The 26,002-nt window shown below is 37.6% G+C and overlaps 1 protein-coding gene across 9 annotated transcripts in view; it reads left to right on the top strand.

Moving 5' to 3' along the window:
* JMJD1C (jumonji domain containing 1C) overlaps positions 1 to 26,002 on the top strand; it is a 127,020-nt gene that overhangs the window by 74,407 nt on the left and 26,611 nt on the right. For 8 of the 9 annotated variants that reach the window (XM_087871806.1, XM_060694951.2, XM_087871807.1 and 5 more), the window contains 6 exons: positions 1,261 to 1,374; positions 15,603 to 15,708; positions 21,092 to 21,216; positions 23,055 to 23,198; positions 23,308 to 23,494; positions 23,571 to 25,234. In XM_087871806.1, coding sequence (XP_087727932.1) covers positions 15,702 to 15,708; positions 21,092 to 21,216; positions 23,055 to 23,198; positions 23,308 to 23,494; positions 23,571 to 25,234 — 2,127 coding nt within the window. In that variant the 5' untranslated portion in view covers positions 1,261 to 1,374; positions 15,603 to 15,701. Of the gene's footprint in view, positions 1 to 1,260; positions 1,375 to 15,602; positions 15,709 to 19,195; positions 19,223 to 21,091; positions 21,217 to 23,054; positions 23,199 to 23,307; positions 23,495 to 23,570; positions 25,235 to 26,002 lie in introns of those variants that run through there. The other variant, XM_034435733.2, reaches the window with a different exon arrangement.

Consider the following 26,002-nt stretch of genomic DNA (forward strand, 5'->3'; position numbering starts at 1 on the left):
TGTACTTAAAAGTTTTGCTGAAACATTCCAAAATTACTGTGTTCCAATTTCCTCAAGGGTTTAATTCAAACTTTGAAACAAAATCACCTCAGAATATGCAAAGGACCATTTAAGGTAGAAATAGTTGGGGGTTGGTTGTTTTCCTGCAGGGGTTTTATTACCAAGCTAGATAACATCAGTGCATCGGTGTCTGTCCCATGCACTGATAATGGCTGTTCCCAAGTCAAAACACTCTTTGCTCCTTGAACTATGAAAGGTGACATAAGAAAAAAAAAGTGTAACCTTTTTTACCTACCAGACTCATTATTGCAATTAGCTGTAGTATTATGTCTGTCCATGTATTAAACTGGAGTATTACTCTCCTTCCTTCCTGTATATGTGGGCAAAGGAATAACTGCTTAAAGAAAACTTAAAACATCTAGTTTATTAGAACCATGACAGATACATTATGATATCTATTGCAACTCTCTGCAGGCAGTTATAAAAAGAGATAACAGAATACAGAACAAATTAAATGGATTGACACTATGCCATATATACTGTACTCATGGATAAGCCAATCCTTGAAATTTTGCCATGTTTTAAATCCTGCTTGGATTTTGGGACAGGCTTTTTTTTTAACTGCTTTGTGCTACTTACTTTGCTAAATACTCAAGAACCATAAAATGTAGCTGGGAACGACAGAACAGAAACTTGTGTTCAGTTGCTTCACTACATGATGATAGCTTCTCAATCTTGCAGAAGGCTCAATGTTTGAAAATAAGTATTAATTAAATACATTGGACTGCTTTTTTAATAAGGTGGGTAATGTGAAAGGTGTTAGAGAGTCTGAAAAAGGAATGGAAGAAAACACAATAAAGGAGCAGTAGATGGGTCATATATTGTGAATAGCAACTCAGCCTATGTGGTGAGAATTATGGGGAGAAACATTTCACAGTATTCAAAGACAAACAGTATTAAATTACCTCACTATAAATGAAGCTAGGAAATTCCTATTACAGTTTCCAAGATTGTGTAATTAACTAGCAGTAAAAATAAATTCATGAAATCTGTAGTTATTACTTCCTTAGATTGGCCCAGCTGGGTGGTGTTCCAAAACACTGATAAAAATTGCACAGTCAGAATGAAAGTAGCTTGATCTCCAAGCAATATGTTGTGTTCTGATAGTTGTTTTGTATTTATGAAACAAAATAGAGCATAGCATATTTAGAACTTAAACAAGCAAGACATTTATATTCTTGTGTTTTATTTTGTCTGCAGACTTTTAAACCTTTGGTTGGGAAAAGTGTATACAGTTCTATTACTGCAGTTGAATTTCTTGTGGACAGACAACTGGATTTCTTATCTGAAGATAGTGCCTTTCAGCTCTATCAGGTAAGTGTTATAAAAGTTATTAAATCTAAATTACCTTAATTAAAGACATGTAACATGTCTTCTGTATTAGTACTGAGAAATTATTTGTAATCATTAGAGACTGGAAGCATTTTCTTTCAAAAGTTGATACTTTGCATTTTCTTTCAAAAGTTGATCAATACTTAATAGTATTGATTAATTTATATCCCGCCTTTATTATTTTTATAAATAAAGTGGTAAATGTAGCTAATACTTCTTTCTTATCCTATTTTTCTCATAACAATAACCCTGTTAGGTGAGGGGAGTTGAGAGTGACTGGCCCCAGGTCACCCATGGTTTATACCTAAGGCAGGACTAGAACTCAGTCTCCTACCGTACTTTCTATGTTAGAGCAGCTTCGTTATAATATAGATACCTATATTTGAAATATTTTTGTAATTCTTTTAAATCTGGTTTGATTTCAGAGGTATAATTTTATAAACAATTATAATAGAGGATTATAATTGTATTATAATACAATTTTATAAACAATTGTAATAGAAGATATAAACAATTATAATAGAGGATTTATCACAAGTCCCCCTTGGTCAGGATATGGGCTACAGATTCAGTGGATTGTTTTCCACAAGAGCACAATCTTAGCTCACAAGGTACTTTTTTATATTTGCCATCAAGAATAGCTGTTGTGAGGACATTAAGAAGTGCTAATGTTACTACGCTTAGGAATTACGAAGTATTGTTTTTAATTTAAATTTATTGGCAGTCTAAAATATAGGTCTTGAGCAAGCAAACACATTCTTGGATAGGGCAGATTGATCTAATTGGCCTTTCAAAATCTTGTTAGGGTCATCCCTTGAGTTAATGCTGCACAGTTCATGGACACTATTATAAACAAACACTATATTCTAATTGTCATAGCATCATTTTAAGAAAGTCAGTTCAACATTATTTCCTATTTTTTATTTTGGATATTTTTATGAGTTGAATGTGAGGGCACTATGTAAAGTTAAGGGACCTATTTCTTGCCTTGAAATTCATTAACTTTTGCCCAGAGTTACCGTATTTTTCGCACTATATAAGACTCACTGGACCATAAGACACACATTTAGAGGAAGAAAACAAGGGAAAAAAATCTGACTCTGCCTCCCAGCATCCATCCGGTATTCATCTGGCTAGCATCCTTGCAGCAAACAGCCTGGTCAGCTTCAGCACGTTATCGCAGCCCCAGCATGTGGCTCATCAGGGCTCCACTTCATTGCGCCCACCACCGGTCAACTGAGCTGAGGGAACGCTGGAGCCTTCGCTGCCAAACAGCTGAGTGGCGGTTGGATCGGACTCCCAGAATACTACCAACCAGCTGTTCTAGGTGGCGGGGATCGGTGCCAGCAGAAAAAAGCCTTGAAAATAGGCCGAAAAAAGGCTGGAAAAGGCCCGAAGAACAGTCCGAAAATGGGGCGCGTGTAGGTCAAAAACTTTTTTTGTTGATTTCCTCTTCTAAATTTAGGTGCGTCTTATAGTCTGAAAAATACGGTAATTTGCATCCATTGTTTCTTGTCGTACTTACCGTTGGTTTGGTAAATAAGTTGACTCCCTCCTCTTTCTGGCAGCCTCTCAAATACCGGAATGCTTTTATCATGTTACCCCTAGTCTTCCTTTTCTCTAGACTAACCATATCCAGTTCCTGCAACATTTCTTTATATGTTTTTGTCGCCCTTAATCATCTTAGTTGCTCTTCTTTGCACTTTTTACAAAGTCTCATTGTTTGTAATGTGGTGACCAAAACTGGATGGACAAAACTCTTGAGCAAGCTATGCTCTTACAAATCATCTGGTTTTAATGGCATTCATAGAAGGGTTTTTAAAGAATTTCTTTTTAAAGAATTCAGATTTGAAATTGCTGGCACATAAATTGTCCATCAAATCAAGCTATGTTGGAGGATTGGAATGTAAGCAATATGATAGCATTTTTTTAAAAAAAACAGATGAGATGTGAGAAGTTATATGTTGACAGGTTAATTTCTATTCTAAACAACTTGATAGAAACAATAATCAAAAATAATTGACACATGGTAAAACAAGGCTTGCTGAAGAAAAACCAGTACAGATTCTACAGACTTAAATCCTACTCAACATCTTCTTACAGATTTATGTTTTCTTTTGCTTTTTGTTACTGTTTTTAGAGTATCAACAGGTACATGGGTGGGAAAATGACCAGGTCAAAGATTTTCAGAAAAAAATCTTTGACAATTATTTATTTTAAACACTTGAATAGATTTAGTAATTTATGGGAAACGAATAGCTTGGGTTAAAAAATAGCTAAGGAGTTAAAAACAGCAAGCAGAGTGGCAGTTAAATGTACAACTTTCTCAATGGAGGGAAGTAAGTATTCATGCTAGTTGATTAATTTTTTTTTATGCCAAGTTAATTTTTCAAAATTAACAAGCATGAAAGTATGAGCTATTTTTTTCACAACCCTTTATTTTCCCTTCCTGATATCGTCCGTAAATGAAACTTCTCCAATTGCATTCTTTTTGCAAAAATCCTGTCTTCCCTACTTGCATTTAGGTGTAGAAAAAAAGCTTCCATTGGTGATAATGAGAACTTTTTCTTAGCCTGATGTTCTACGGGTATTTGAAAAAGCGAAGCAAATATTTGCAAATATGATGAAATCATGTGAGATTTTATGATGTGTCTTTCATATGGAAAGCTGTCCGCTCTTGGTTCAGTTGTAAGGAAAACTGTTGCCCTTGCGATAGTGGAAATAGGAGTGATTGATGACATGCCATTAAGTTGTTCTTGACTCCTAGTGGCCACATAGATTCTCCAGATTCTTTCAAGTCTCTCAATGGTGTACTCATTGCCAGTGTAACTGAGTCCATCCACCTTGTTTCAAGTTAATTCTGTTCTTCTCTTTTCTTCCACCTTTCCCGGCATTAAAGTCTTCTTCAAAGAGCTAGGTCTTTGCATAAGGTGTCTAAAGTAGGATAACTTGAGCCTGGTCATTTGTGTTTCAAATGAGAATTCTGGATTGTTTTTGTTCAATGATCCATCAGTTTGTTTTCTTAGCTGTCAGCTGTATTCTGAGGAGTCTTCCCTAACATGAAAGTTCAAAGGTGTCAATGCCTTTCCTATTCTGCTGCTTTGAAGTCCAACTTTTGCTTCCATAGAGTGTCATAGCAAACAACATGATTTGCACGATTCTGACCTCTAAGTATAGACACATCACAGCATTTGAATATCTTTTCGAAGACCTACATGGTTGCTCGGCTAAATACTATTCTTTGACATGTTAGGGCTTGCAGATACTTTGCATTTTTAATTATCAGGGTAGAATCATCGGTATTGTGGAAGTTATTGATATTGCTTCCAGACTCCTTTTTCATTTTTATTTCTACTTTGCCTTTTCTCTTTCTAACAATAAAGTGATTAGTGGGAGTTTTGTGGTTGTATCTGGTAAATGAGTCATCACCTTCAATGTGCTGCAGTGTGACAATCGTGTCCTGAAAGGGAGGCAAGGAATAAGGAGAACAACATTCAGTGATGTGTAAGATTGTTCTGTTTATTGTTCACTGCTGCTGTTTCTGTGCTGCTTCACGTAGAGGTATAATTGCAAACTGGATAGCTGATTTGAATAGAGATAGCAGATAGCACATCAGCAACCATCTGTTGAGTGTGATTAAGTCCCTATATTTCTGAGGGGGATTAATGGGTCTGGAGAAGCATGCTAAATACTTAATTCTTTCCTCTCTTGCTATTTTTACCATTCCCAGTCCCCAGAATTATGGGCTTCCATTAATTAAATTTCCATTTGCTATATTTTATTTATTCCAATTTACAAACCCCACCCATCAATAAACTCTGGATTGATGGCAAATAGCTAAAAGCGCATGGGGGCCGACAGTGTCCAGCCTGCGCAGTGCAGGTGAGTTGATTACCTGTCCAAGCAGGCAGAGGTGGGGTGGGAGGCATGTAAACTGGACGAGCCACAGGAAAGCTGAGAGGCAGTGGGTTGGAGCAGGTGGGCGACCACAGGAGGCTCATCTTTGTGCAGTGGCACCAGCAGCAAATGGAGGCAGAGGTGCGGGGAGAAAGCTGACAATCTGCACAGGCTACAAGTAAGCCAAGAGATGTGAAGATGAGCCTCCCAGGACTGGCCGGCCACCCACTCCACCTCACCATCTGCTGCCCGTGCAGCACATCCAGATTGTTTCTCTTCCCAACCCCCCCCCCCCGGTGCGTCTGGCTTTGTCTGCTGCCAGTGCCAGCGCACGAAGACAAGCCTCCCACAGCCACCCGGCTGCCCAGCAACTTTCGGCATTCCTGTGGCCTGCACGGCGCGTCCGGATTACGTGCCTCCCCACTATGCCTCTACTGCTTGGATAGGTAATCAACTCACCTGCGTGGCACAGGCTGCGTAGCCCGAGAGTGCGCCAACGAAGGGTCCAGCGGGCTGCAGCTGCAGCCCTCACGTGATCACCACCTTTTGTGCATGCCCTGCGGGAGTGGGGCGCCCAGCCAAGCTGATCACCTTGAAATTGTGCTTCCGCAAAAATAAGCCGTACTGCTTATTTTGGAGCCAAAAAAAATAGAAGACCTGGTTTTATTTTCAGGGAAACAAGGTAATCACATCTGATAATAACATTGTGATGGCTCTACCATGTTCTCCGGAGCTCATGCCTATTGGAAGAAGCATGTTTTCCAGGTCTTTTGAAAGGCCAGCAAGTTGGGCCCACTCTAATTTCCAGGGCGATGATGTTTCAAAGGAGGTGTGCCACAACAGAAAAGTTTTTCTACATGAATCCCTAATTGATGGACTTGCAGCATGACCCTCTTGCTAGATCTATTGGCAGGTGATTGGGGAGAAGGCAGTCCCTCAAAGAACCCATGCCATGTAAGGCTTTCTAAGTCATTACCAACAGCTGGGATTGGACCCAGAAGGAAACTGGAAACCATTGCAGTTTTTATCATTTTATAGTTCTTTTGTGAAACTCAGTTTCCTGCTTTGTAGCCTGATGTTTTAACAACTACACCAGTTAACTCTCTTTATTTTGGTTAAATTTAAAATTCTCTTCAAAGTGAACTGCAAGTGGCAAATAAACAATAATGTTAAGAAAGAAGTTTCTTCCTCTCTCTCTGGTCTTCAAGAAAAGATTGGACAGCCATTCGTTTGGGATGCAATAAGGTCTCCTGCCTTGGGCAGGGGTTAGAGTAGAAGACCTCCAAGGTGCCTTAGAACTCTATGATTTAATGATTCTAACCGTTCTTGCCCATATTGTGTTTGAAAAAAATGTTGCATTCTGCTCCTAACATTTTTATGGTTGGTTGTATAAATTGGAATAGCTGCAAACATTAAAACAATTAAGTTCTGTAAAAACGTATTTGTTTTTTTATCAGGCATATTTGAACTTTATTGAGTATGTATTTATTGCTAAATGAGAAACATAGCAATTTTAAATTTGTTCTTATACTTAACATAAATACAGTATAATATGGTAAATGACTGATAAGCCTATAACATTCCTAAAATAATTAAAATGCGATGTTCAGTTAATCTGCAAGAGTATATCAAAGTGAAGACAAAAAGTGATCTGAATTGCCTGAATGTGCAGTGTGATAAAAGGGAAAAAAAATCATCTCTCACAGGAATTATTAATAAAAAAAACAACTCTGCAAAATGTCTACCTTCAATTTCTGAGAGTCATACCTTCTGTTGAAATTTATGAATAATTTTTAAAGAAAAGGTGTTTCTTGAGAAAACAGTTGAAAATGCAATTTAGCCACCTCGTATTTTGTTTCCCTGAAAATATGACCTACTCAGAAAGTAAGTCCTAGCTTGATTTTTACATATGTGCCCAATATAAGCCCTACCCCCCCCCCCAAATAATCCCTAATTAAGACCCCGCCCGCTCCAGGATGCACAGGTAAAAATTAAGCTTGGGTGTGGATTGGGGGGCAGGTGTTGGAGCTGCCCTACTACTTCCCTTCGGATAGTTGGAGCCAGGCCTCATACACCTTGACTCATTTCTTCTGCAGCTGGCAATGCATTCCTGAAGGCCTCTGTAGCTGATAACAGAGCTCTGGATTGATCCAGAGCTCTGTTATCGGCTGCAGAGGCCTTCAGGAAAGCCATGCTGGCCTTGCCAGACGAAGAAGTTCCTGAAGGCCTATCTGATAGAGAAAATGAGGCCGGGGGCAACGCGCACAAGTGAGGTGAGTCAGTGGACGACATCCACCCTACCCCACCCCAGAAAATAAGACCTGGTGCCTTTTTTTTTTTTGGTGGCAAAAAAAATATAAGACAGGGTCTTATTTTCGGGGAAACACAGTATATAAATATATATTACATTGCATTATAAAATGTCTTACACTAAAAGGTACATATAGTAGTGTGAAAAGAACAGGCAATCCTTGACTTAGAACTGTAATGGAACTTGCCTATTATAGTCCTAATTCATTGCAGTCTTTAAGCGAGGCACCCATGTGATCACCTCTTTCAACGACCACTACCCCAGCCCTTCCAGATGATTTGCTAAGCAATCACGCAGCTGCTTAAATGAACAGAGCAAAAGAGATTCCTGCTGAAACCGGGCAGGCAACTCTGCTTCATGCACAGAAGGATAATGCCTTCCTCTCCCCTCTGTGTGCAAGATGGAACCAGCCCACTGTGCTAGAGAAAGGAAGCCCTTCAAGCTTCCTTTTTCCTGTGCAGTGCACAAGTCCGTTCCTCACCCCCCAAAAAAAATTCCTTTCTCCACCACAACATATCACTTCCCTTCCCTCTGCCCTAGGTTAGAAAGTCATTCTAACTTTCTAACCCAGGGAGAGGAGGGGAACTGGCACACTACGCTCACTGTACCAGAGACAGGAAGGGTCTTACAACCTTCCCTGCCAGCTTTCCTGTTGGCTTTCTGAGGAAGCTGGAAGAGAAGATTGTAAACGACTATCACATGATCACAAAGGGTTTGGCAACTTTTCACAAGTGCCAAGAACCCAGATCACAATATGTTGACTGCGGGGCCACTACAACAGCCATAATTTCAAGCACAGGTCATAAGTCCTTTCATTCAGGGACTTTTTAGTGGTCATAAGTTGAGGACTACTGTATTGGTTAGCTTCCTTTCTTTAGAGTCTTTTACTCTTAAGTCCTGAACTTATGGTCACTTTTCGTTCAACATTTCTCAAGTTCAGCAACTAAGTTGTATGGACCAACTCCCAGACTGACTGGGGATTTTTTGGGTCACAAAAAAGATGCTGAGCTTGAGAAACACAGCTCTAGATGACACCATGAGTCACTGCTGGGGAAATACTGTAACCTGAGAATTTTCTACCCTATCCAATAAATTACTGAACAAAAGGTAAAATGGTGGAGAACTGTGATTGCCTATTGAGCTTTGGTATGACAAAAATATGAAGTTTGGAGTTTTTATTTTTTTGGATGTTGAAGGTAATTTGAAACACTGGACATAAATAAAAACTGCAATAGGTTCAGACTATTTCTCATTGTGTTATCTGATTCAGCAGTTCTAGGCAAACACTGCTATATAATTTGTGGTCAGCATGCAGTCTTGAATCATTGACCATTTTCCCTTGGCCAAGAACCTTGGAAACGTGAAGGTGCTTCTACTTGTACATGTAGAGACTTTCAGCTTTATTTCTTGGCAGCATTCATAAAGGCTGGGAGTCCTTCCATTTCATGTGTATGAGGGGAGAAACTGCCCCAGGAAGACAAATTATTCTTTTCGTGGTGTTCCTGGCTACAAACAGTGAAGTCTGCATTACTGGGAATTTATTTCCTGGCTGCAATTTGTGAATTTAGAAATTTAACCATTACTGTATTGAAAACATGCACTAAAATATAGAATTTCAGTTTCAGTACATAATTTCTTTCTCCAATTAAAGTTGATATTTCAGTGCTTCTGGGCAAAATTATTTCCTGGTCATACTAACTTTTGATTTTGAAATCTCATTTGAAGAATTATAACTGCATCTTATCAGTTCATCCTTAATCTTGTTCTTTATTCTTTTCTATCACTTCTGTGAGATAATACATCAGATTAAGTCATTTATTTTGAAATAAAGATCTTGGTCTTTTATTAAAGATACTGCAGTTTTGGTCAGCTATTTTTTTCTAGAAGACTTTAAATTTGTGTTTAAAATTATAGGAAATAAAAATTGATAGCAGTTCCTCAGGATTATTATGCACACATGTAACTATTATGTTTATTTTTATTTAATTTACTCATTTATACCCACCTTTGTTATTTTTACAAATAACTTAAGGTGAAAAACATATCTAACAGACCAAGGTTCCTTCAATTTTCCCCACTGCGAAACATCTTTCTGGATGTTGTAGTCAGAAAGTGTGCAGCCATCTGCCAGCTGCTTTCCAGCAAAGATCAGCCTCTGTTGGTCAGCAGGAATGCCTTCCTTGTCCTGGATTTTGGCCTTCACATTCTCAATGGTTGATGGTCTTGCCAGTCATGGTCTTCACAAAGATCTGCATTTTTTATCGCTTCACTCAGGCAGCCAGAAGGAAATAAATAATATTGTGGTGCGGTATCAAGGCCGCCTTAAGATGAGCCAGGAGAGGCACCCGGTGGGACAGCCTTCTGTTCCTCCATGCTACTTGTATCCCACTAGGTTCACCTTCACATTTATTGTCAGCCAGTACCAGTTGTGGATTTGTTCGGGTATTTCGCAAGGTAGGCACATGTGGTACAACTCCCGGTTCAGGCCGTCTCGGGAATAGTGAACCAGGAGTCACTATGGTCAGTGCCTCAACGCCAGTCTCCGGAATTCACGAATGTATTTGGTCGCTGGTCTGCTCCCCTGCTTGATGTCATGGATGTCGTATTCTGCCTGCCGGACTTGCATGGTGTCTCCAAATCGGGCTCTGAGTTCTCCCAAGAAGATGTAGGGTCCCCCAGCTCTGGAGACCCTTCATCATGGAGGCCGGTCATCCGTTCCGCTGCTTCTCCCTTCATCATGGAGGCCTGTCACCCATTCCGCTGCTTCTCCTTCTAGGTTTGCCATAGTGGCATTCACACAAGCCACATCGTTGAAGTAAGCTGGCCTATATCGATCCAGATGAGCCCACGTCTGATTCAGGAAGAACACCAACTTCTCTGGACTACCATCAAACGTGGCCTTGATTGGCGAGGGTTCAGTGGGGCTGGGGCGCCCCAGTATCCCTGAGGCCATCCCATTCCGTAGGGGAAGGGCCAGGGCTGAGCACCCGCAGCTGTCAGTTGCACTGGAGGCCTTCTGGCTATCCTGTGCAGTTGCTGCCCATTTGGGTCTAGCAGCACTTTGCCCTGGAACTGGGCCCGGTTGGGGGATGGTGGTCAATGAAGGGCTACGGCTCCCCCCGTCCTCGACCAGGGTTGAGGCAGCAGGGGTGAGAGAGTCATCAAGGATTGACTGGATCCTGCTCCAGAAGCTGGCGATTTACTGCATTCTGATCTCCATTCCAACAAACCTCTCAACTTTTCGACCGATGGGCTGCGGCAGGCTTCCAGGTATCTCCATTCCACCGGCTCTTCCCACCGCTGCTCTTTTCCCTTTCCATCTTGGACCCTGGGTAAACGCCACTCCAGAAGGAAGCAGAGGGAACTCAGCTTTGCACGTCTTCGCCACCACACCCTGCCATAGGTCCTCATATGCCTGACAGAGTTCCCCAGCCACCATGGCCTCCTCCCGCACTGCTGGCTGTTCAGTCTTCTCTGCTTGTCCCTTCAAATGGTCATCATCCGAAGTCCACCTGGCCTGCAGTCAGAGTCTCTTTCACTGGCCCATCCTTGACTTGGCAGCTTGCTCTCCTTTACATTCCACCCCGAACATCTTCTCCTGTGTCTTCACAGTTCTTCCAGAGGTGACTGACAGGCTGCAGGAGCCCAGGACTCCTTTTTCGTTTTTAACTTTGGTAGATCTAGTTTAATGTAAGCGTTCCGACTGACGAACCCAACCAAAGCAAGCACGGTCGAGACGATCCAATCTCTGAATGCAAAACTTTATTGAGTACATCATGTCAGCACTGATGAGGGCAAAACCAGATCTAGTTAATTTCTGCACAAACCTGCATAATTAAAGTATAGATTCTCCATCCCCCTATTAGAGCAGGTCACATTATCCAATTGAGTCTCATTGTATTGTTATGAGAAAAAGTCTTTGGCTTTGGCAAACACCTGCCGAAGTGTCCTTGGCTCTCATGGCTGTCTGCTGGATGAGTGGAACCTACATTCCATCTCCCCCTTCCCTCCCCCCTAGTTCGTTGGCAAGCTGAGAAGCGATAATGGTTGCAACAGCAAAAGCTCACTTTGATCTTGACAGAATTATTATATTGGTATTAAAATTCTGACTACATTTTGTTTATTAGTCCTTGTGGGCAAAAAAGTTTATATTTCATTGTGTAGTACAGCTGTTGTAAATTTAATCATCTGGCATGGAAGTAAGGAATGTAATTCCATTTTATTTCTTGACTTAAATCTTCTATTTTAAGCTGAAAAAAAGATTATAGATGGGAAGGATATATGTTGCTGACCCCTATGACAGCAAAGACCTCTTTCTGAAAATAAGAAATTAGACTTACAATTATATACACTCAGGACAAAGACATGACTATAATGAAGCATATAATCTTAAAGTATATAAAATACAGGTAGTCTTCAACTTACAAGCATTCAGTTAGGGACCATTCAAAATTATAACGGCACTGAAAAAAGTGACTTGCAACCAGTCCTTGCGCCTACAACTGCTGCAGCATCTCCTCCCCCCCCAGTCATGTGATCAACATTCAGGCACTTGGTAACTGGCATGTATTTATGATGGCTGCTGCATCCTGAGATAATGTTATCACCATATGTGATCTTCCCAGGCAGCTTCCAACAAGCAAAGTCAATGGGGGAAACCAGATTCACTTGGCATTCTGTATTTCTAGACTGCCCATATCCCTCCAAAAGAACTCTTAACGGCCGCATGATTCACTTAACTAAAATAATTTGCTTAACCACTGTGGCATAAAAGGTTGTAAAATTGGGTGCAACTTACTTAACTGACTTGCTAAGCAATGGAAATTCTGCTCTCCATTGTGGGCATAAGTCCAGGACTACCTGTAAAAGGGGACATCACTAGCAGAATCTCCTAGGTAGATCAAACTGGCTGGACTGGTTCCAATGGGAGAATGCAGTCCTGCACGTACGTAGGTGACAAGCCACAGTAATGTAAATCTAGGAACAACATTGGTGAATGCTGGTTGGTTGGTATAAATGTTCAAACCAGTCCTAAAAGTTCAACAGAAGTTCAAGCCTTGGTAGTACAGGGGTTTAAGGCACCCTGTTATTAAGCTTATTAAGACCAGCTGCCTGCAATTACTGCAGGGTTCGAATCTCGCCAAGGCTCAAGGTTGACTCAGCCTTCCATCCTTTCTAAGGTAGGTGAAATGAGGACCCAGTTTGTGGGGGCAATAAGCTGACTTTGTATAAAATATACAAAAGGATGAAGGCTATTGCTTAGCGCATTGTAAGCCGCCCTGAGTCTCCGGAGAAGGGCGGCATATAAATCAAATTAAAAAAAAAAAAAAACAGCTGTTAGCTGTCTGTGATCCCAGCACATAATAATGGCATCTGATTTGTGGAACCCAATTCAGCAACCTAAATTTCCAACTGTTTTAAAGTCAGTGAGATACATGGTGAAGTTTATTAACCTATAATTATGCTGTTTGTTTCCATCTAAAGTACTTCTGGCTTCCTTTTCTTTAATTCTTGAAAGTATATTCCATTAAAAAAATCAATTCAAAGGTATACCAAAGTAGCACAATTATGTACACAAATAAATGAAAATTTAGAAAATTGACTTGTTATTTACTGCAAACTTACTGATATAAAATTATTTGAAATCCACATAAGATGTTAAAAAATTCAGACATACAGGCAGACTACCAATACATTTTATTCATTTTACTGATTTTAGCATGTGAAGAATAAACTTTAATCTTAATTCTGTAAATACCATTTAAATATTTTCAAGGACCTAAAGCCTATGCTGTGGCTTTATCAAATATTCCAGGTACTTTGGGGGGAGGGGAGGGAGGGGTGGCAGCTTTCTTATCCTGGATACTTAAGAGTTATGATCAGTAAATGTTCATGTCATATGTCCAGAGGATGTATTGTAGAACATTTTAAAAAGAAGACAAATTCAATTTTCATTTTAATGGAGGAGGCAATTTCTTTTTTCTAAACTTCAGTAGAGATGTGATAAAGCTGGATAAAATGCAAGAGGTCATTGACACACCGTCCTTTCACAGATTTTTGCTGATGATAGCTAGCAGTTTAGCTTGTGTACTTTTGAGACAGATAGTATAAACAGAATTGGTTTATTTGATTCTACAGATAGTTTTGAAACTGCTTTCACCTTTTTATTTGGTATTAGTATTTAATGTGGAAATTGTTTGCATAGCCTATATCTGTGATGGCAAACCTATGGCACGCGTGCCCAAAGTGGCATGTGGAACCATCTTGCCTGGCATGCGTGGTGTCACCTGTTCCTCTTCCGTGTTTCTGGCGCACATTCGCGCACATTGATCAGCTGGCCTTTTTACATGTGGCAGTGCCGGAAACTAGAAGAGCAGGTCTTCCGTTTTCCTGCGTGAGCATGCGCACTGGCCAGCTGATCATCGCGTGCGCATGCATGCCAGAAACATGGAAGAGTAGCTAGCTAAAACCAGAAGTTCATTTTCAGGTGTGCACGTGTGCCCTGGGCAGCTACTCTTCCAGGTTGTGGCCCAAGTACACGTGCACGAAGCCATCGCTGGCCTATATCATTAAAAAACACAAGGTAATCCCAACTACTTGTTATTAAGATTTGGACATATCTACCACTGTGTCCAGTTTCAAATCTGGATGGAGTATAATTGAGAAGGAATAGGTTGCCTAGCAGATATGTTCCATTTGAAACTGAACAGAAAGAAAACAAACTAAAGAACGTTAATAAAGTGTCTTTAAAAAAGAGTTTGAAAGCAGGCTTCTTATTCATTGAAGACTAAATGAAGGGTAATGAGTTAGTCATTCCCATTTCTGTTTTAGTTCATATCTGCTAGTCTCCATTCTTCATGCCAATTTTATATGAGTTTTATTTTTTGCTGGAACCCCAGATCCATCAACTGTAGTTCAGGGGAAATGCAAGTGGGCATGAGCAACATTGTGAACAGATTTATAAATACAGGGTAAAATCCAAATCCAACTGTAGATAAAAAATCTTGTCAATCGATTCATATCTCAGTGCTCTTAAATAAGGAGGCTTGTTTACACAAACATGTACTGTATCTGTAGCCTTCTGTCTATCCTGCTTGAGGAGGAATTTATTCTTCTGAATATGTCTGCCAGTTTTATATACAATTTGGTTTGTAAATTTGATTTGTATTATTTTAAAATAATACATATACATATTAAGTTGTATAAACTGATTACATATAGTTTAGAAGCCTTGCCAGTAAATAAATGAATACAGTATTTAAATAATAAAGCTTACTTTAGCTAATGAAGTGGAGCAAATCTCCCTCCTTTACTTTACTTTTCTATTTTACATTCTTTAAAGCAAGATTTTTTTTCAACTTCCCATGACTCCCAATTTATCGCGACCTGACTGCAAAAAATGCAGTTCCTGCTTTTTGCTTAACCCCATCCCCCCTCAGCTTTCTGGAGTACATGTGGGTAATCTTGCAATTTCTCCTTAATGCAGAGAGATTTTCCAATCTCATACTCAAGCATTGTTTTTGACTGCAGTGTGTTCTTCTATTCTAGAAGAATCTCAGTTTGCCATGATAACTCACCAGAAGTGGTGTGATGTTGAGAGTGCATGCTCGGACCTTCATTTTGGGGTAAATGTAATAAGGTCACAACTGTAACACGGGAAATATTTAATTATTATTTAATTTAATTACACAAAAGGGAGTTTAATCGATAAATATTTAATGGTATTTGATATAATTTATATTGATGTAGGTCTTTTTCATACACTACTTAGCTTCTAATCATTAAACAAGGTATTATAAATAACAAAATTCCAAATCATTTTTATATTCACTTCATATTTTTATAGTATCTATATTTTAAATTTTTCAGCAAAAACCTGGACACAGTAAGGACATTTTCTGTCATCTGTCTGATTTTTTTTTTCAGGTTACAGTATTTGCATCAAATAATTGAATAATAAATGTTTACTAGGCATAACATAGTGTTTCTCTGTTTTCTTTAGGATGATATAGACAGTTTAAACCCAGTTCTCAGGGATAATCCACAGCTTCAAGAGGAAGTAAAAATCTGGGTGAAGGAACAAAAAGTGCAAGAGATTTTTATGCAAGGTAATTTTGAGAAATATATGTTTGTCATTTAATTAGATAAACACTCATAGTGAATTATGTTTTAGTTTTTTAAGTTATAAAGTAATGTTACCGTAGTGCATATTACTGAATTGATGATCTCCTATACGGTGACCAGATTTAGTGGTTTGTCATTTCTATTAGTTGTTACTTCCCATCCGAAGGTATAGTATTTTCAAATGGTCAGGTGGATCTTAAAGGATCCCACTCCATTTGATTAATGATGAGACATTTTACTAAGTAATACTATTTTAAAAATTATTTCAAAAAATATTTTAGAGTTGAAAGTTGATGTGGTTAAGAAGGAAAACTGAATACAGGTAGTCCTTGACTTACAACCACAATAGAGCCCCTAATATTTCTTGTTAAGTGAAACGTGTTAAGTTAGTTTCGTCCCATTTTATGACCTTTCCTGCCACAATTAAGTGAATCTGAATTTTGATCACACGATCATGGGGATGCTGTAAAGGTCGTAACTGTGGAAAATGGGTCATTTTTCAGTGCCGCCATAACTTTGAATGGTCACTAAATGAACTGTTGTAAGTCGAGGATTACCTGCATGCATTAGCAATAGTTTGTTTTCCTAAGTTACCCACCAAGTTTGTGCTATATTTAAATAAAAGAGAGAAAGGCGCACACATTAAAAAAATGTTGAGAACCAGTAAATTGTAAAGGTTAAGATGGTGGATATGGGACAGTAAGATCCAGGTTCTAATCCTCCCAAAGTGACGAAACCATCTGGGTGATTTGGGGCCTAGTTACCCTCTCTCATCCCTAAACAATCTCAGGTCCCGTAAGAAGCTTGCTCAAAGACAGAACCTTTATCACCCCGTGTATTCATGGTTTTGCTGTGTAATATAGGAGAATGCAGCAGGAAACAAATCCTTAAAGTTTGGGAGATACACGAAAGGGAAAAAATATTTCATCTATTTCGGGCTCAAAATACTCTCTTTTCAGTTTGAAACACTTGTTCCATGTGCATTTCAGAAGTGCTTTTTGCCTGAAGTAGGTCTATTTTAAAGTCTTCTGCTTCTAAAATGCTGGCAGTAAGAATTGCAGTGAGCTCAAAGTAGGGTGATTTAAGGTCACAACAGTTTGAATCAAACACTTTGTATATCCCTACCAGAAAATCTGCAGCTACCAAATGGCCTTGCAAAACATATACTTAAGGAACCGGGAATGATTTTTTGAGGGTATTTATTTCTTTACTAAAGAATATGAACCTTCATGGGTCAGATGCAGTAGCTGTCTGGACTACCATGTTTTCCGTATTGGTTAGCCAAATGTTTCTGGGAATTCACAGTATTTCATGAATAAATATATATATTTATGCACACTTCCATTGGTTGCCACTAATGACAAATCTTATGCCTGAGAAACTTATCAGTATCAATTATTTTTCATGGGATTTTCCCAAATTATTGATCTGTGTATGACAGCTGAGCTCAAGAATTCTCATTTAAAAGTCTAATCTTAAATAGTTAAAAGAATTATGAACACATAAAATATTTTCCAGCCAGTTAAAGACCTAATTAATAGGGTTCTGCAATATTTCAGATTCAATTCAGAAGAGTTGCTTTTAAATATGAATGCAGCAGCACCTGTCTGCAACTCATTAAAATAGATTCAGGATTATACCGTTGTTTCATGGTTGCACAGCTACACTGAAAACCTCCCACGGCAACCACATTAACATAGAACCAGATGTAGTAGCTTTAATGTGTAGAAGGCAGATGCTATGTTTGCTGTCCTACATGTTCCAAAGCACAGCCTGATTAAAAAATGTCAGGATTTAGTATCTGTGGTAAAAAAAATAATTTCAGTTTGTCATTACAATATCTGTGTTCAGTCATTGAAACCAGAACCATTGAGATAGGAGTGAATGATAATTTATATACCTTTCCTTAGTAGCCAAAACCATTTCCTATTTTGGCCAACAATATATGTTTGAGTGGGGTGTTTTTTTAAATCCCATATGTTATTCTGTTGGGAGCAGGAGCTGGATAATGAAGAGGCGGTAGGCACCATAGAAAGCGCCAGCAATTCCTTTGGTTTTTTTTTCTATTTGCCTCCTGTTATTTAACCCCACAAAGAAGATAATACTTTGCTAATTATTGTTTAAGTCCAAATTTCCCTGCCAGTGGATGTGAGATAGAGAATAGCTCAAGAACAAATTTCCCCAAAAAGACAATAACAGAGGTAAAAGAAAGGAGGTACATCAAAACCCATCAAAGAGTGACAAAAACATTATTCTATCAAAGTTGGCACTGAGAGCTGTAATTGTGTAATATTGGCAACGTAATGAAGGCCATAATGGCTATAACACTTGGATTCTCAACAGTAGGGAATTCTGGGAATTGCAGTTGGTTGAGTAGGCAGCATGCTATTATCAAACCATTAGCCTTTTTAACCCACTATTTCAGTGGTTTCAGAACATGGTGCATTGACTTCCATGTTCATGAGCTAATTTAAATAATAAATAACTACTTCTATTTATATACTTGGCTTTCTATAATATAGCTTATGACACTGATACGTATAAGGAATTACAACAGAGATCATACATATTTTTAGAAATCATTCTTTTATTTTTATAGTCAGAATGAAAATTTAAACCATTTTTAAAATAACATTTCAAATTACAAAATTCCGTTTCAAATTTGTTGTGGTGATATTTGGAAGAAAATGCAATTGCAGTGCAATGCTAAAGCTTTTCAGGATTCCCATCTCTTGAAATGAAATCTTTCTGCAGATTCACCTTATCCCATTTATTCTTTTGAGCCTAGTTTGGAAATTAATTTCTCCTTAAATTTTCCCTCAGTGCATTTCCCACTGTCATTTGCTGTTCCTCTAAGGAGACTGGAATCCTTCCTTACCTATTTCCTTTCCTTTTCCTTTTTTTTTTTATAATTAGATTTTTAAAAATTGAAATATAGGGGCAGAAACTGTGACAAGATAGTTCACAGAAACAAAAGAAACATTACTTATAATTTATGCAGGGAAGATCAATAAGGAGAAAGTATTTAGTCTGAATCTGCATGCAACAAATGTTTATTTGAACTTCAAATCTACAAATTTAAAAAAGCACTGCTAATTAATGTGTGCAATCTCTGTATCACACATTAATTTATTAATTAATTAAATTAATTTATATAGAACTTTTGCCTTTGTTCTCCAGCCACTTAATTTCAGGAAAGCAATGCTTAAACACTGTTATAATAACAGTGACTCCTCAATTTAAAGTCCTGGTTTAATGAACTTCAGATGCAACAAACCAGATTTCTGTCCCGTTTACCAAGATAATAAATAAATCTATTACATTCCATAAACTCCTGACCTGGCAGTTAATTTTACATGGTTCGCAATGTCAGGTCATTTGTGTAATGACATAATTAACCCAGATTATATACATTACCACAAATGACATAATTTGTAATTTAACAGACGTTCAGGAGTAATGGACACCCCCTCTCCCCACTGAGTCTGGTAATCTAAGGTAATGTGGAATCTTGACTTTTTTGCATTGTGCCTTTAGCATATGTTGTTTTCTATTTGCTGATAAGCTGTCCCTTTTCTATTTTGGTTTGTTTTCTGGGATCTTCCAGATATCATTTTCCGTAATAACTTTGGCTGGAAATGTAATATGTATGTATCAAAAGCCTTGGCAGCTCCTGGCTGATAATTTTTCGGAGCTCAGATATTAAGCAGTGTCAGGCCCACTTAGAGTAATATAAACTACCAAGGCCATCACCTATATTAAGAAGTTGAAAAAAAAATCAGAAGACAATGGCAAACTCCTTCCAAGAAAACTAAAAGGAAGTGTCCATGAAATGGCAGAAGTCAAGCTTAACTTAAAGGAAACTTTTACAATAAGAAAAGTGACATAATAATGGTTTGACCTACTGATTTTTAGATTGCTCTGTTTTTCAACTCTCCCTGTGCTGATACTGCTAATACTTTAAACATAATACATTGTACCACATAATCCCTAGGCACGTAGAATATCAGCGTTGTCTGCAGGCCATCCGTTGGATAGTCTGCAGAAGTACTACCTAATGGGGAAAAGAATCTGGAAAAAAATCCCTAGCGTATACTCTAGACTAATTCATTTATCTGCCTGGGTAAGATCATATTGCAAACAATTGTATAAAGAACAATATAGTAACATTCAGTCCCTTGAACAAACTCTGTTGTAGTCATGTTGGACATAAATAAATGTTTATGATATTGAGTTATGATGAGTTGTATTTGATTGTAATGGTTTCTAAAGTGTTCATTACTTTTCTGAATCTGGATAGATGAATTCAAAAAACTTGCATAAAGTTATTACATTAACGTAAATCTTAATAAATTAAAAAGTGAAGATGTGTTAAGAAACAAGTAACTGTTTCATTCCTTGGATAAAAACTTTTGAGGTAAGTGATTCTGCCCTGACAAAATATGGTAGTCCCAGGCTTATACACCACTCCTTCATTAGCTATTGTTAAAGTTGGTGGTCCCTGGATAGATGTAACAATACCAAAATAACCTGAAGATGGAATTTTTAAAAAAATTAATTATGAATAGTGTGGCACAAGGAAGCAGTTTAATGAAACCATTTACAGTAAATAAGGATAATACTGTAGAATGACAGTCGATACAAAAGAATATATAACTTTAAAAAGTGTAGTTCATGCATAAATTTTAAATTGACTTCTAAAGCAAACTGTAATCTGTAAATAAATCTAAAATGTAAATGTAATCTGACATATTTAAATGTAAAGTAATCTGACATATTTGAGCTAATACATAACTTACAAGTTATATATTTAAATTTATGAATGTAATATTGTTAACAGCACACTTACAGTGGAAAGAAACAGACCGCTGAAGGTAAAAAAAAATCTGTAGTTGATTTTGGGGGAATCTTGGCAGCTGTGTAAACCCAGACTTTAGGGACTAAATTCTTTCTATATGAAAGGCATATGTTTTTAGTAACATACAGTATGTTGGACAGCTTCTGTTCATAAAATTAGGCTTGTTTTTCTATTCAGCATCTTGTACTTAACATATGAGTGCATTTCCCACACCCACTGGAGTGCATTTCCCACACCCACTGGAATCATGGCTTGCAAATATTTATATTCCCCACCCACCCACCTGGAAACTTAGCACTTTATACACGTATCTGCCGTATTTTATCAATACCAGGAACTATCAGCACTGAATAAATGGTAGCCTTTAAAAAGCATGATGGATATTGACTTTTCATTATTTGGAATTGTTTTTATAATATAATTTAACCTCTACTGCATGCACTTCTAAAATTAAACTCTGTTGAAATATTATTTCAATAATCCTCGAATGTTATTTTCATTTTTTGAAGGTCCTTATTCTTTAAACGGCTATAGGGTGAGAGTATATAGACAGGACTCTGCCACCCAGTGGTTCACTGGTATAATTACTCATCATGATCTGTTCACTCGCACTATGATTGTTATGAATGATCAGGTAATTATTTTTTTCTCTACTGAAATTGTTCTTTAAAAGTGCATCAGCGCTGAAACTAAATATGAGTGTGTGACATAATTGGCTTTAGTTTGATTTTGTATGTACTCTGTTTTTAAAAGAATGTTCATTTTAATAGCTTAAAATGAAAATGACTACAAGACTATTTTAATTTTAAAATGTAAATCTTTTAATTGGCAACAATCTGGAGTTCTATTAAATATGTCCTGGTTAAGTATAAACAATTCTTGAAACAAAAGCAAATTGAAGAATTAGTACAGTAACCCTTGATATTCTCAGAGTATAAATGAAGAAGTAGAATCCAAAAAAAGATGGCCAACAAAAGTTTTGTCACCATGATTATGGATCGTGGACACCTCAGAGAATGTTTAAAAGGATTGGTTGGCAGTTTAATTATACTGAATTCAAAATAATTGAGGGAACACTTTTCCATATACTGATTTAATAGCTGTACGCTTGCTAATATAATTTGGCAAGACTAATATAGCTGAAAGAGTTGAATGATATTTTGAAGCGTATGCCAAAATTTTGGGATTAATAATTATATAAAGAATATAAATCAATCAATCATGTGACTAAGCAAAAACATGATACAAAGACAGTGCTACCCTGGATTTTCAATAATGGATAAACAATATGTATTTGGCTATTTTTGCTTTTGAACTGGCTTTCCATCAATGTAATAGAAAGATTGTTCACCATTACTCAAAGGAGTCAAGGTTTAAAACTGTGTTCAAAAACAGAGAGATGTTCTGTATCTATGAGATATGTCTTTATCCTTTTTTCAGTTTGTTTTTCCTTTTCCTGTTTTATTTATTTGAGTTTTTGAAGCAAATGTAAGAAATGAAGAATTTGGGCAGCTTGCTCAGTACTATAAATTCATCAAATCTAGTGCCAGTGGATGAGGTATAAAGGCCAATATACCCTTTTATCTAGTTTCATTTTAATGCTGCTGGATAAGAATGTAAGATGTCATTAATGACTCGCCTTTCTGACTTAAACCAAACACATTTCGTTTTCTGTCTTTATACCTTAGTTTTGTTTGATTCGGATTTATGGCCATACATTCAACAACCATTCAAAGTTATGGCGGTGCTGAAAGAGGGCAACTTAGGATGGGTCCTTGGAGTTATAGCCATCGCACCAATTGCAATGTGAATGTTGCCCATTTTGATTATGATGTTGCAGTAAGCCTCAGTCGTGTGATTTGAGATTTCTGACATTCCCTAGTGGCTTTTCACAGCAAAGTTAGTGGGAAAGCCAGCAGGAAGCCAAGATTTCATGAAGTCCTTATTTAACTGCCAGAACTTTCGTGTGCTAAGTGCTGTGGTGGCAACCACAATCCTTATCAATGGAATTCTTGGTCTGAAGACTACCTGTACAAGAATTTCTCATTCAGGATAAGGGGTGAAATCTTGGCAGATCCCAGATAGTTTTAAAAAAAAAGATGCCATTTTCATATATTTTTAATAAATTTTATTCCTTTAAAACTGCCCTTTTAAATCTTTTTATTTATTTATTTATTTATTTATATGCCGCCCTTCTCCGGAGACTCAGGGCGGCTTACAATGTGTTAAGCAATAGCCTTCATACTTTTGTATATTTTATACAAAGTCAGTTTATTGCCCCCACAATCTGGGTCCTCATTTTACCTACCTTGAGCCTGATGAGATTTGAACTTGCAGTAATTGCAGGCAGCTGATGTTAATAACAGTGCTTTAGTCTGCTGCGTTACCAGGGCTCCTAATTTGCATTTCCAATTGATCTTCTTATAGAAAATATAAATAGAAAATGATTACATTTTTCCTCTAATAAAACAGGTATTAGAGCCACAAAATGTTGATCCATCTATGGTTCAGATGACCTTTCTAGATGACGTCGTTCATTCTTTGCTGAAAGGTGAAAACATAGGCATTACGTCACGACGCAGGTCTCGTTCCAGTCAGAACAGCAACACAGCTCACGTAGATATATTTGATTTTTAAATTATATTATCATTTTTATGTCTATATGTATTTAACTAATGATTTGTAAATCATTAGTAATGATTTGTAACTTGTAAATGTATTTTAGGGCCACTATACCCGAGCTCAAGCAAATAGCCCGAGGCCAGCAATGAATTCCCAAAATGCAGCACCAAAACAGAATTCACAGCAATTACAACGAAATGCTCGTCCAAATAAAAGGAAAGGTTCCGATAGTAGCATGCCAGAGGAAGAGAAGACTAAAGAAGAAAAATATGACTGTATAAGCCATGGAGGTAAAAATAATTTTATAAGGATAGTAAGAATTTTTCTTCCACAAACAATATTAAGGGTATTTTTTTTCCTTTGCAGAAAATTCGAAAAGTAAAAATAAACCATTTATGTTTAAAAGAAGAAAACCAGAAGAAGATGAGGAAAAAATGAGTGCAAAGAGACAGCGTATAGACAATACTTCAGACAGTTCAGAGAGTAGTGACTCTGAAAATTCAAACAAAAGATTGACAGATACTTCCTCAGAGCAAAATTCAGATACTGAATTGAAAAGCAAAAATGTTGTAAAGATAAATGGGAAAGAAGGAAAATCCCAGAGTGACATGGTAGAAGACAAGAACCTAACAGGCAACCAGTCTCCCTGGCATGAAGTACAAGAAGATAAAACACAACAAATGGAAAGACCAGAATCAGCTGATTTGGAATTTCAGGAAATTTCACTCCATCGACCTGAACTGCCAACAGTCTATGATCGTAGTGATAATGACGGCTGCATTCAAGAGTGCAGAATAGAAAATAAGCATCACAGAGAGCGTCTACTCGATGAACAATTTGTAACCAATTGTCCCACACCAAAAAGTTATATTGACATAAATACTGAAACCAGTTCAGTTAACCAGACTCAGGAAAACTTATCAAGTAGTTTTAGTTTACAAACTGGTCAGGAAACAGCATCTCTTATCAGTGATTCTAAACAACCATCTACAAATACCAACATTCTGGAAATTAAAAAATCAGAAACTATTGAGAACTGGATTAATAATGCCAATAAAATGGATCTGATGCAATCAAACATTGGGAAAAATATATCTGCAAATGAACATTTAAATTCTGAAAACATTCACTGTGGTTCTGCCCCATCGTTAACTGTAATATCTCTAGCAGAAGAAGGCAGAGTTCATAAACAAACGGCAGTCTCTGATGCTATGAAGTCAAAAACTAATCCACAAGTTGAAAACACTAAAATCAAGCCAAACACCTCACCAGAAATTAAATATAAGCCTCCCCAGTCGCCGGACACTGTGAAATCCAAGGTTAATTACCTTAACAGCCATGTTATTGGAGTAACAAAGACAGCAGTAAAAACGGAGCCTGATTTGCCCAGGTCTATCTTCCATCCAATTCCACCTAGAGTTACTTCGTTAGAAGTGACTAAAAACCCACTTTCTGTTGACAAAAAAGAACATTTCACAATTTACAGAGATTCCATTCTTCTTGGTCAAGAAACAGGAACTAATCACATGACACCATATTTACATCAGCATAATTACCCACCTCATTCCACTTCCCATAGAACTTCTTTAAATCCAAGCACTCATCACTCTGCATTAACAGGCACACCCCATTTATTAGCCGAATCCTCAAATCAAACTCCATTGTCTGCTATTAACACTCACCCTCTTAGCAGTGCATCTCATCACTCTGTTCACCATCAGCATCTGCTCCCTGCAGTTTTACCAGGCGTGCCTACAGCCTCTTTGTTGGGAGGCCATCCACGACTAGAAACAGCTCATGCAAGCAGTTTAAGTCATTTAGCATTAGCACATCAGCAACAGCTGCTACAGCATCAGTCACCACATCTTCTGGGGCAAACTCACCCATCTACTTCATATAATCATTTAGGACTTTATCCAATTATTTGGCAGTATCCAAATGGAGCACATGCTTATACAGGACTTGGGATACCACCGTCTAAATGGGTCCATTCAGAAACTTCTGTTAATACCGAGACTTCTTTGAGAAGAGTAAGTCTTACTGATCCTCAAAATAACAATATATTGGAGAAATAATATATAGGGGTGGGTCTTTGGGATATAGTGTTTTATGCAGCCAAACTTTAAGTGGAAGGGTATAGGCGTAACTTGCCTAACTGGTAAATTTAAATAATTGTTGTTCTGGTTTTGTTTATGGAAATAGACAATTACATCTATTATTCTACCTTATTGTTTGTTAATAGAATGATGTGCTGTTGATGTAAAGAGGTACAGTAGTTTCTGAATTAGATTTTAAAAAGGGAAAAAAAGCTTTAAATTAGAGAATGTTCATGCTATTTAAAAACTTACCAATGTTATTAGCTTTAAACAGTTCCATTTTAAAAATAATTATAATTAATAATATTTTTTAAAAAAAATATGTTAAATGGTTTCTATAGAAAGGGCAGGCATGTTTGTCAACATGTTAAATTGTTTGGGTTAAAGTAAGCAGCTATACCATCATTTTAACCTTGGACAAAATGGCTCCTAAATCACCATTGTCAGCTTCTCTCTAGTTTAAAGAGATATCCGAATACACAACAGCCATCACTTCCATCATAGAATTTGAAATCCTGCTAAGTTCTTTGTATTGGTTTCGGTGGGGATGTGGGGATCATTCTGCTTTCTCAAACAAATCTTAGAAATATTGTCAGGGCAGATAAGAAGCATATCATAGCATGTCTTTCACCAGGAAGTAGAAATTAGGTTTGTGCTGCCCCTCAGATTTGGAGACAGAAAAGGTATATCTTGCTGCATGGA

Source organism: Pantherophis guttatus, chromosome 6 (assembly GCF_059756535.1).
Source record: "Pantherophis guttatus breed Tessera chromosome 6, ASM5975653v1, whole genome shotgun sequence".
Classification (NCBI taxonomy): Eukaryota; Metazoa; Chordata; class Lepidosauria; order Squamata; family Colubridae; genus Pantherophis; species Pantherophis guttatus.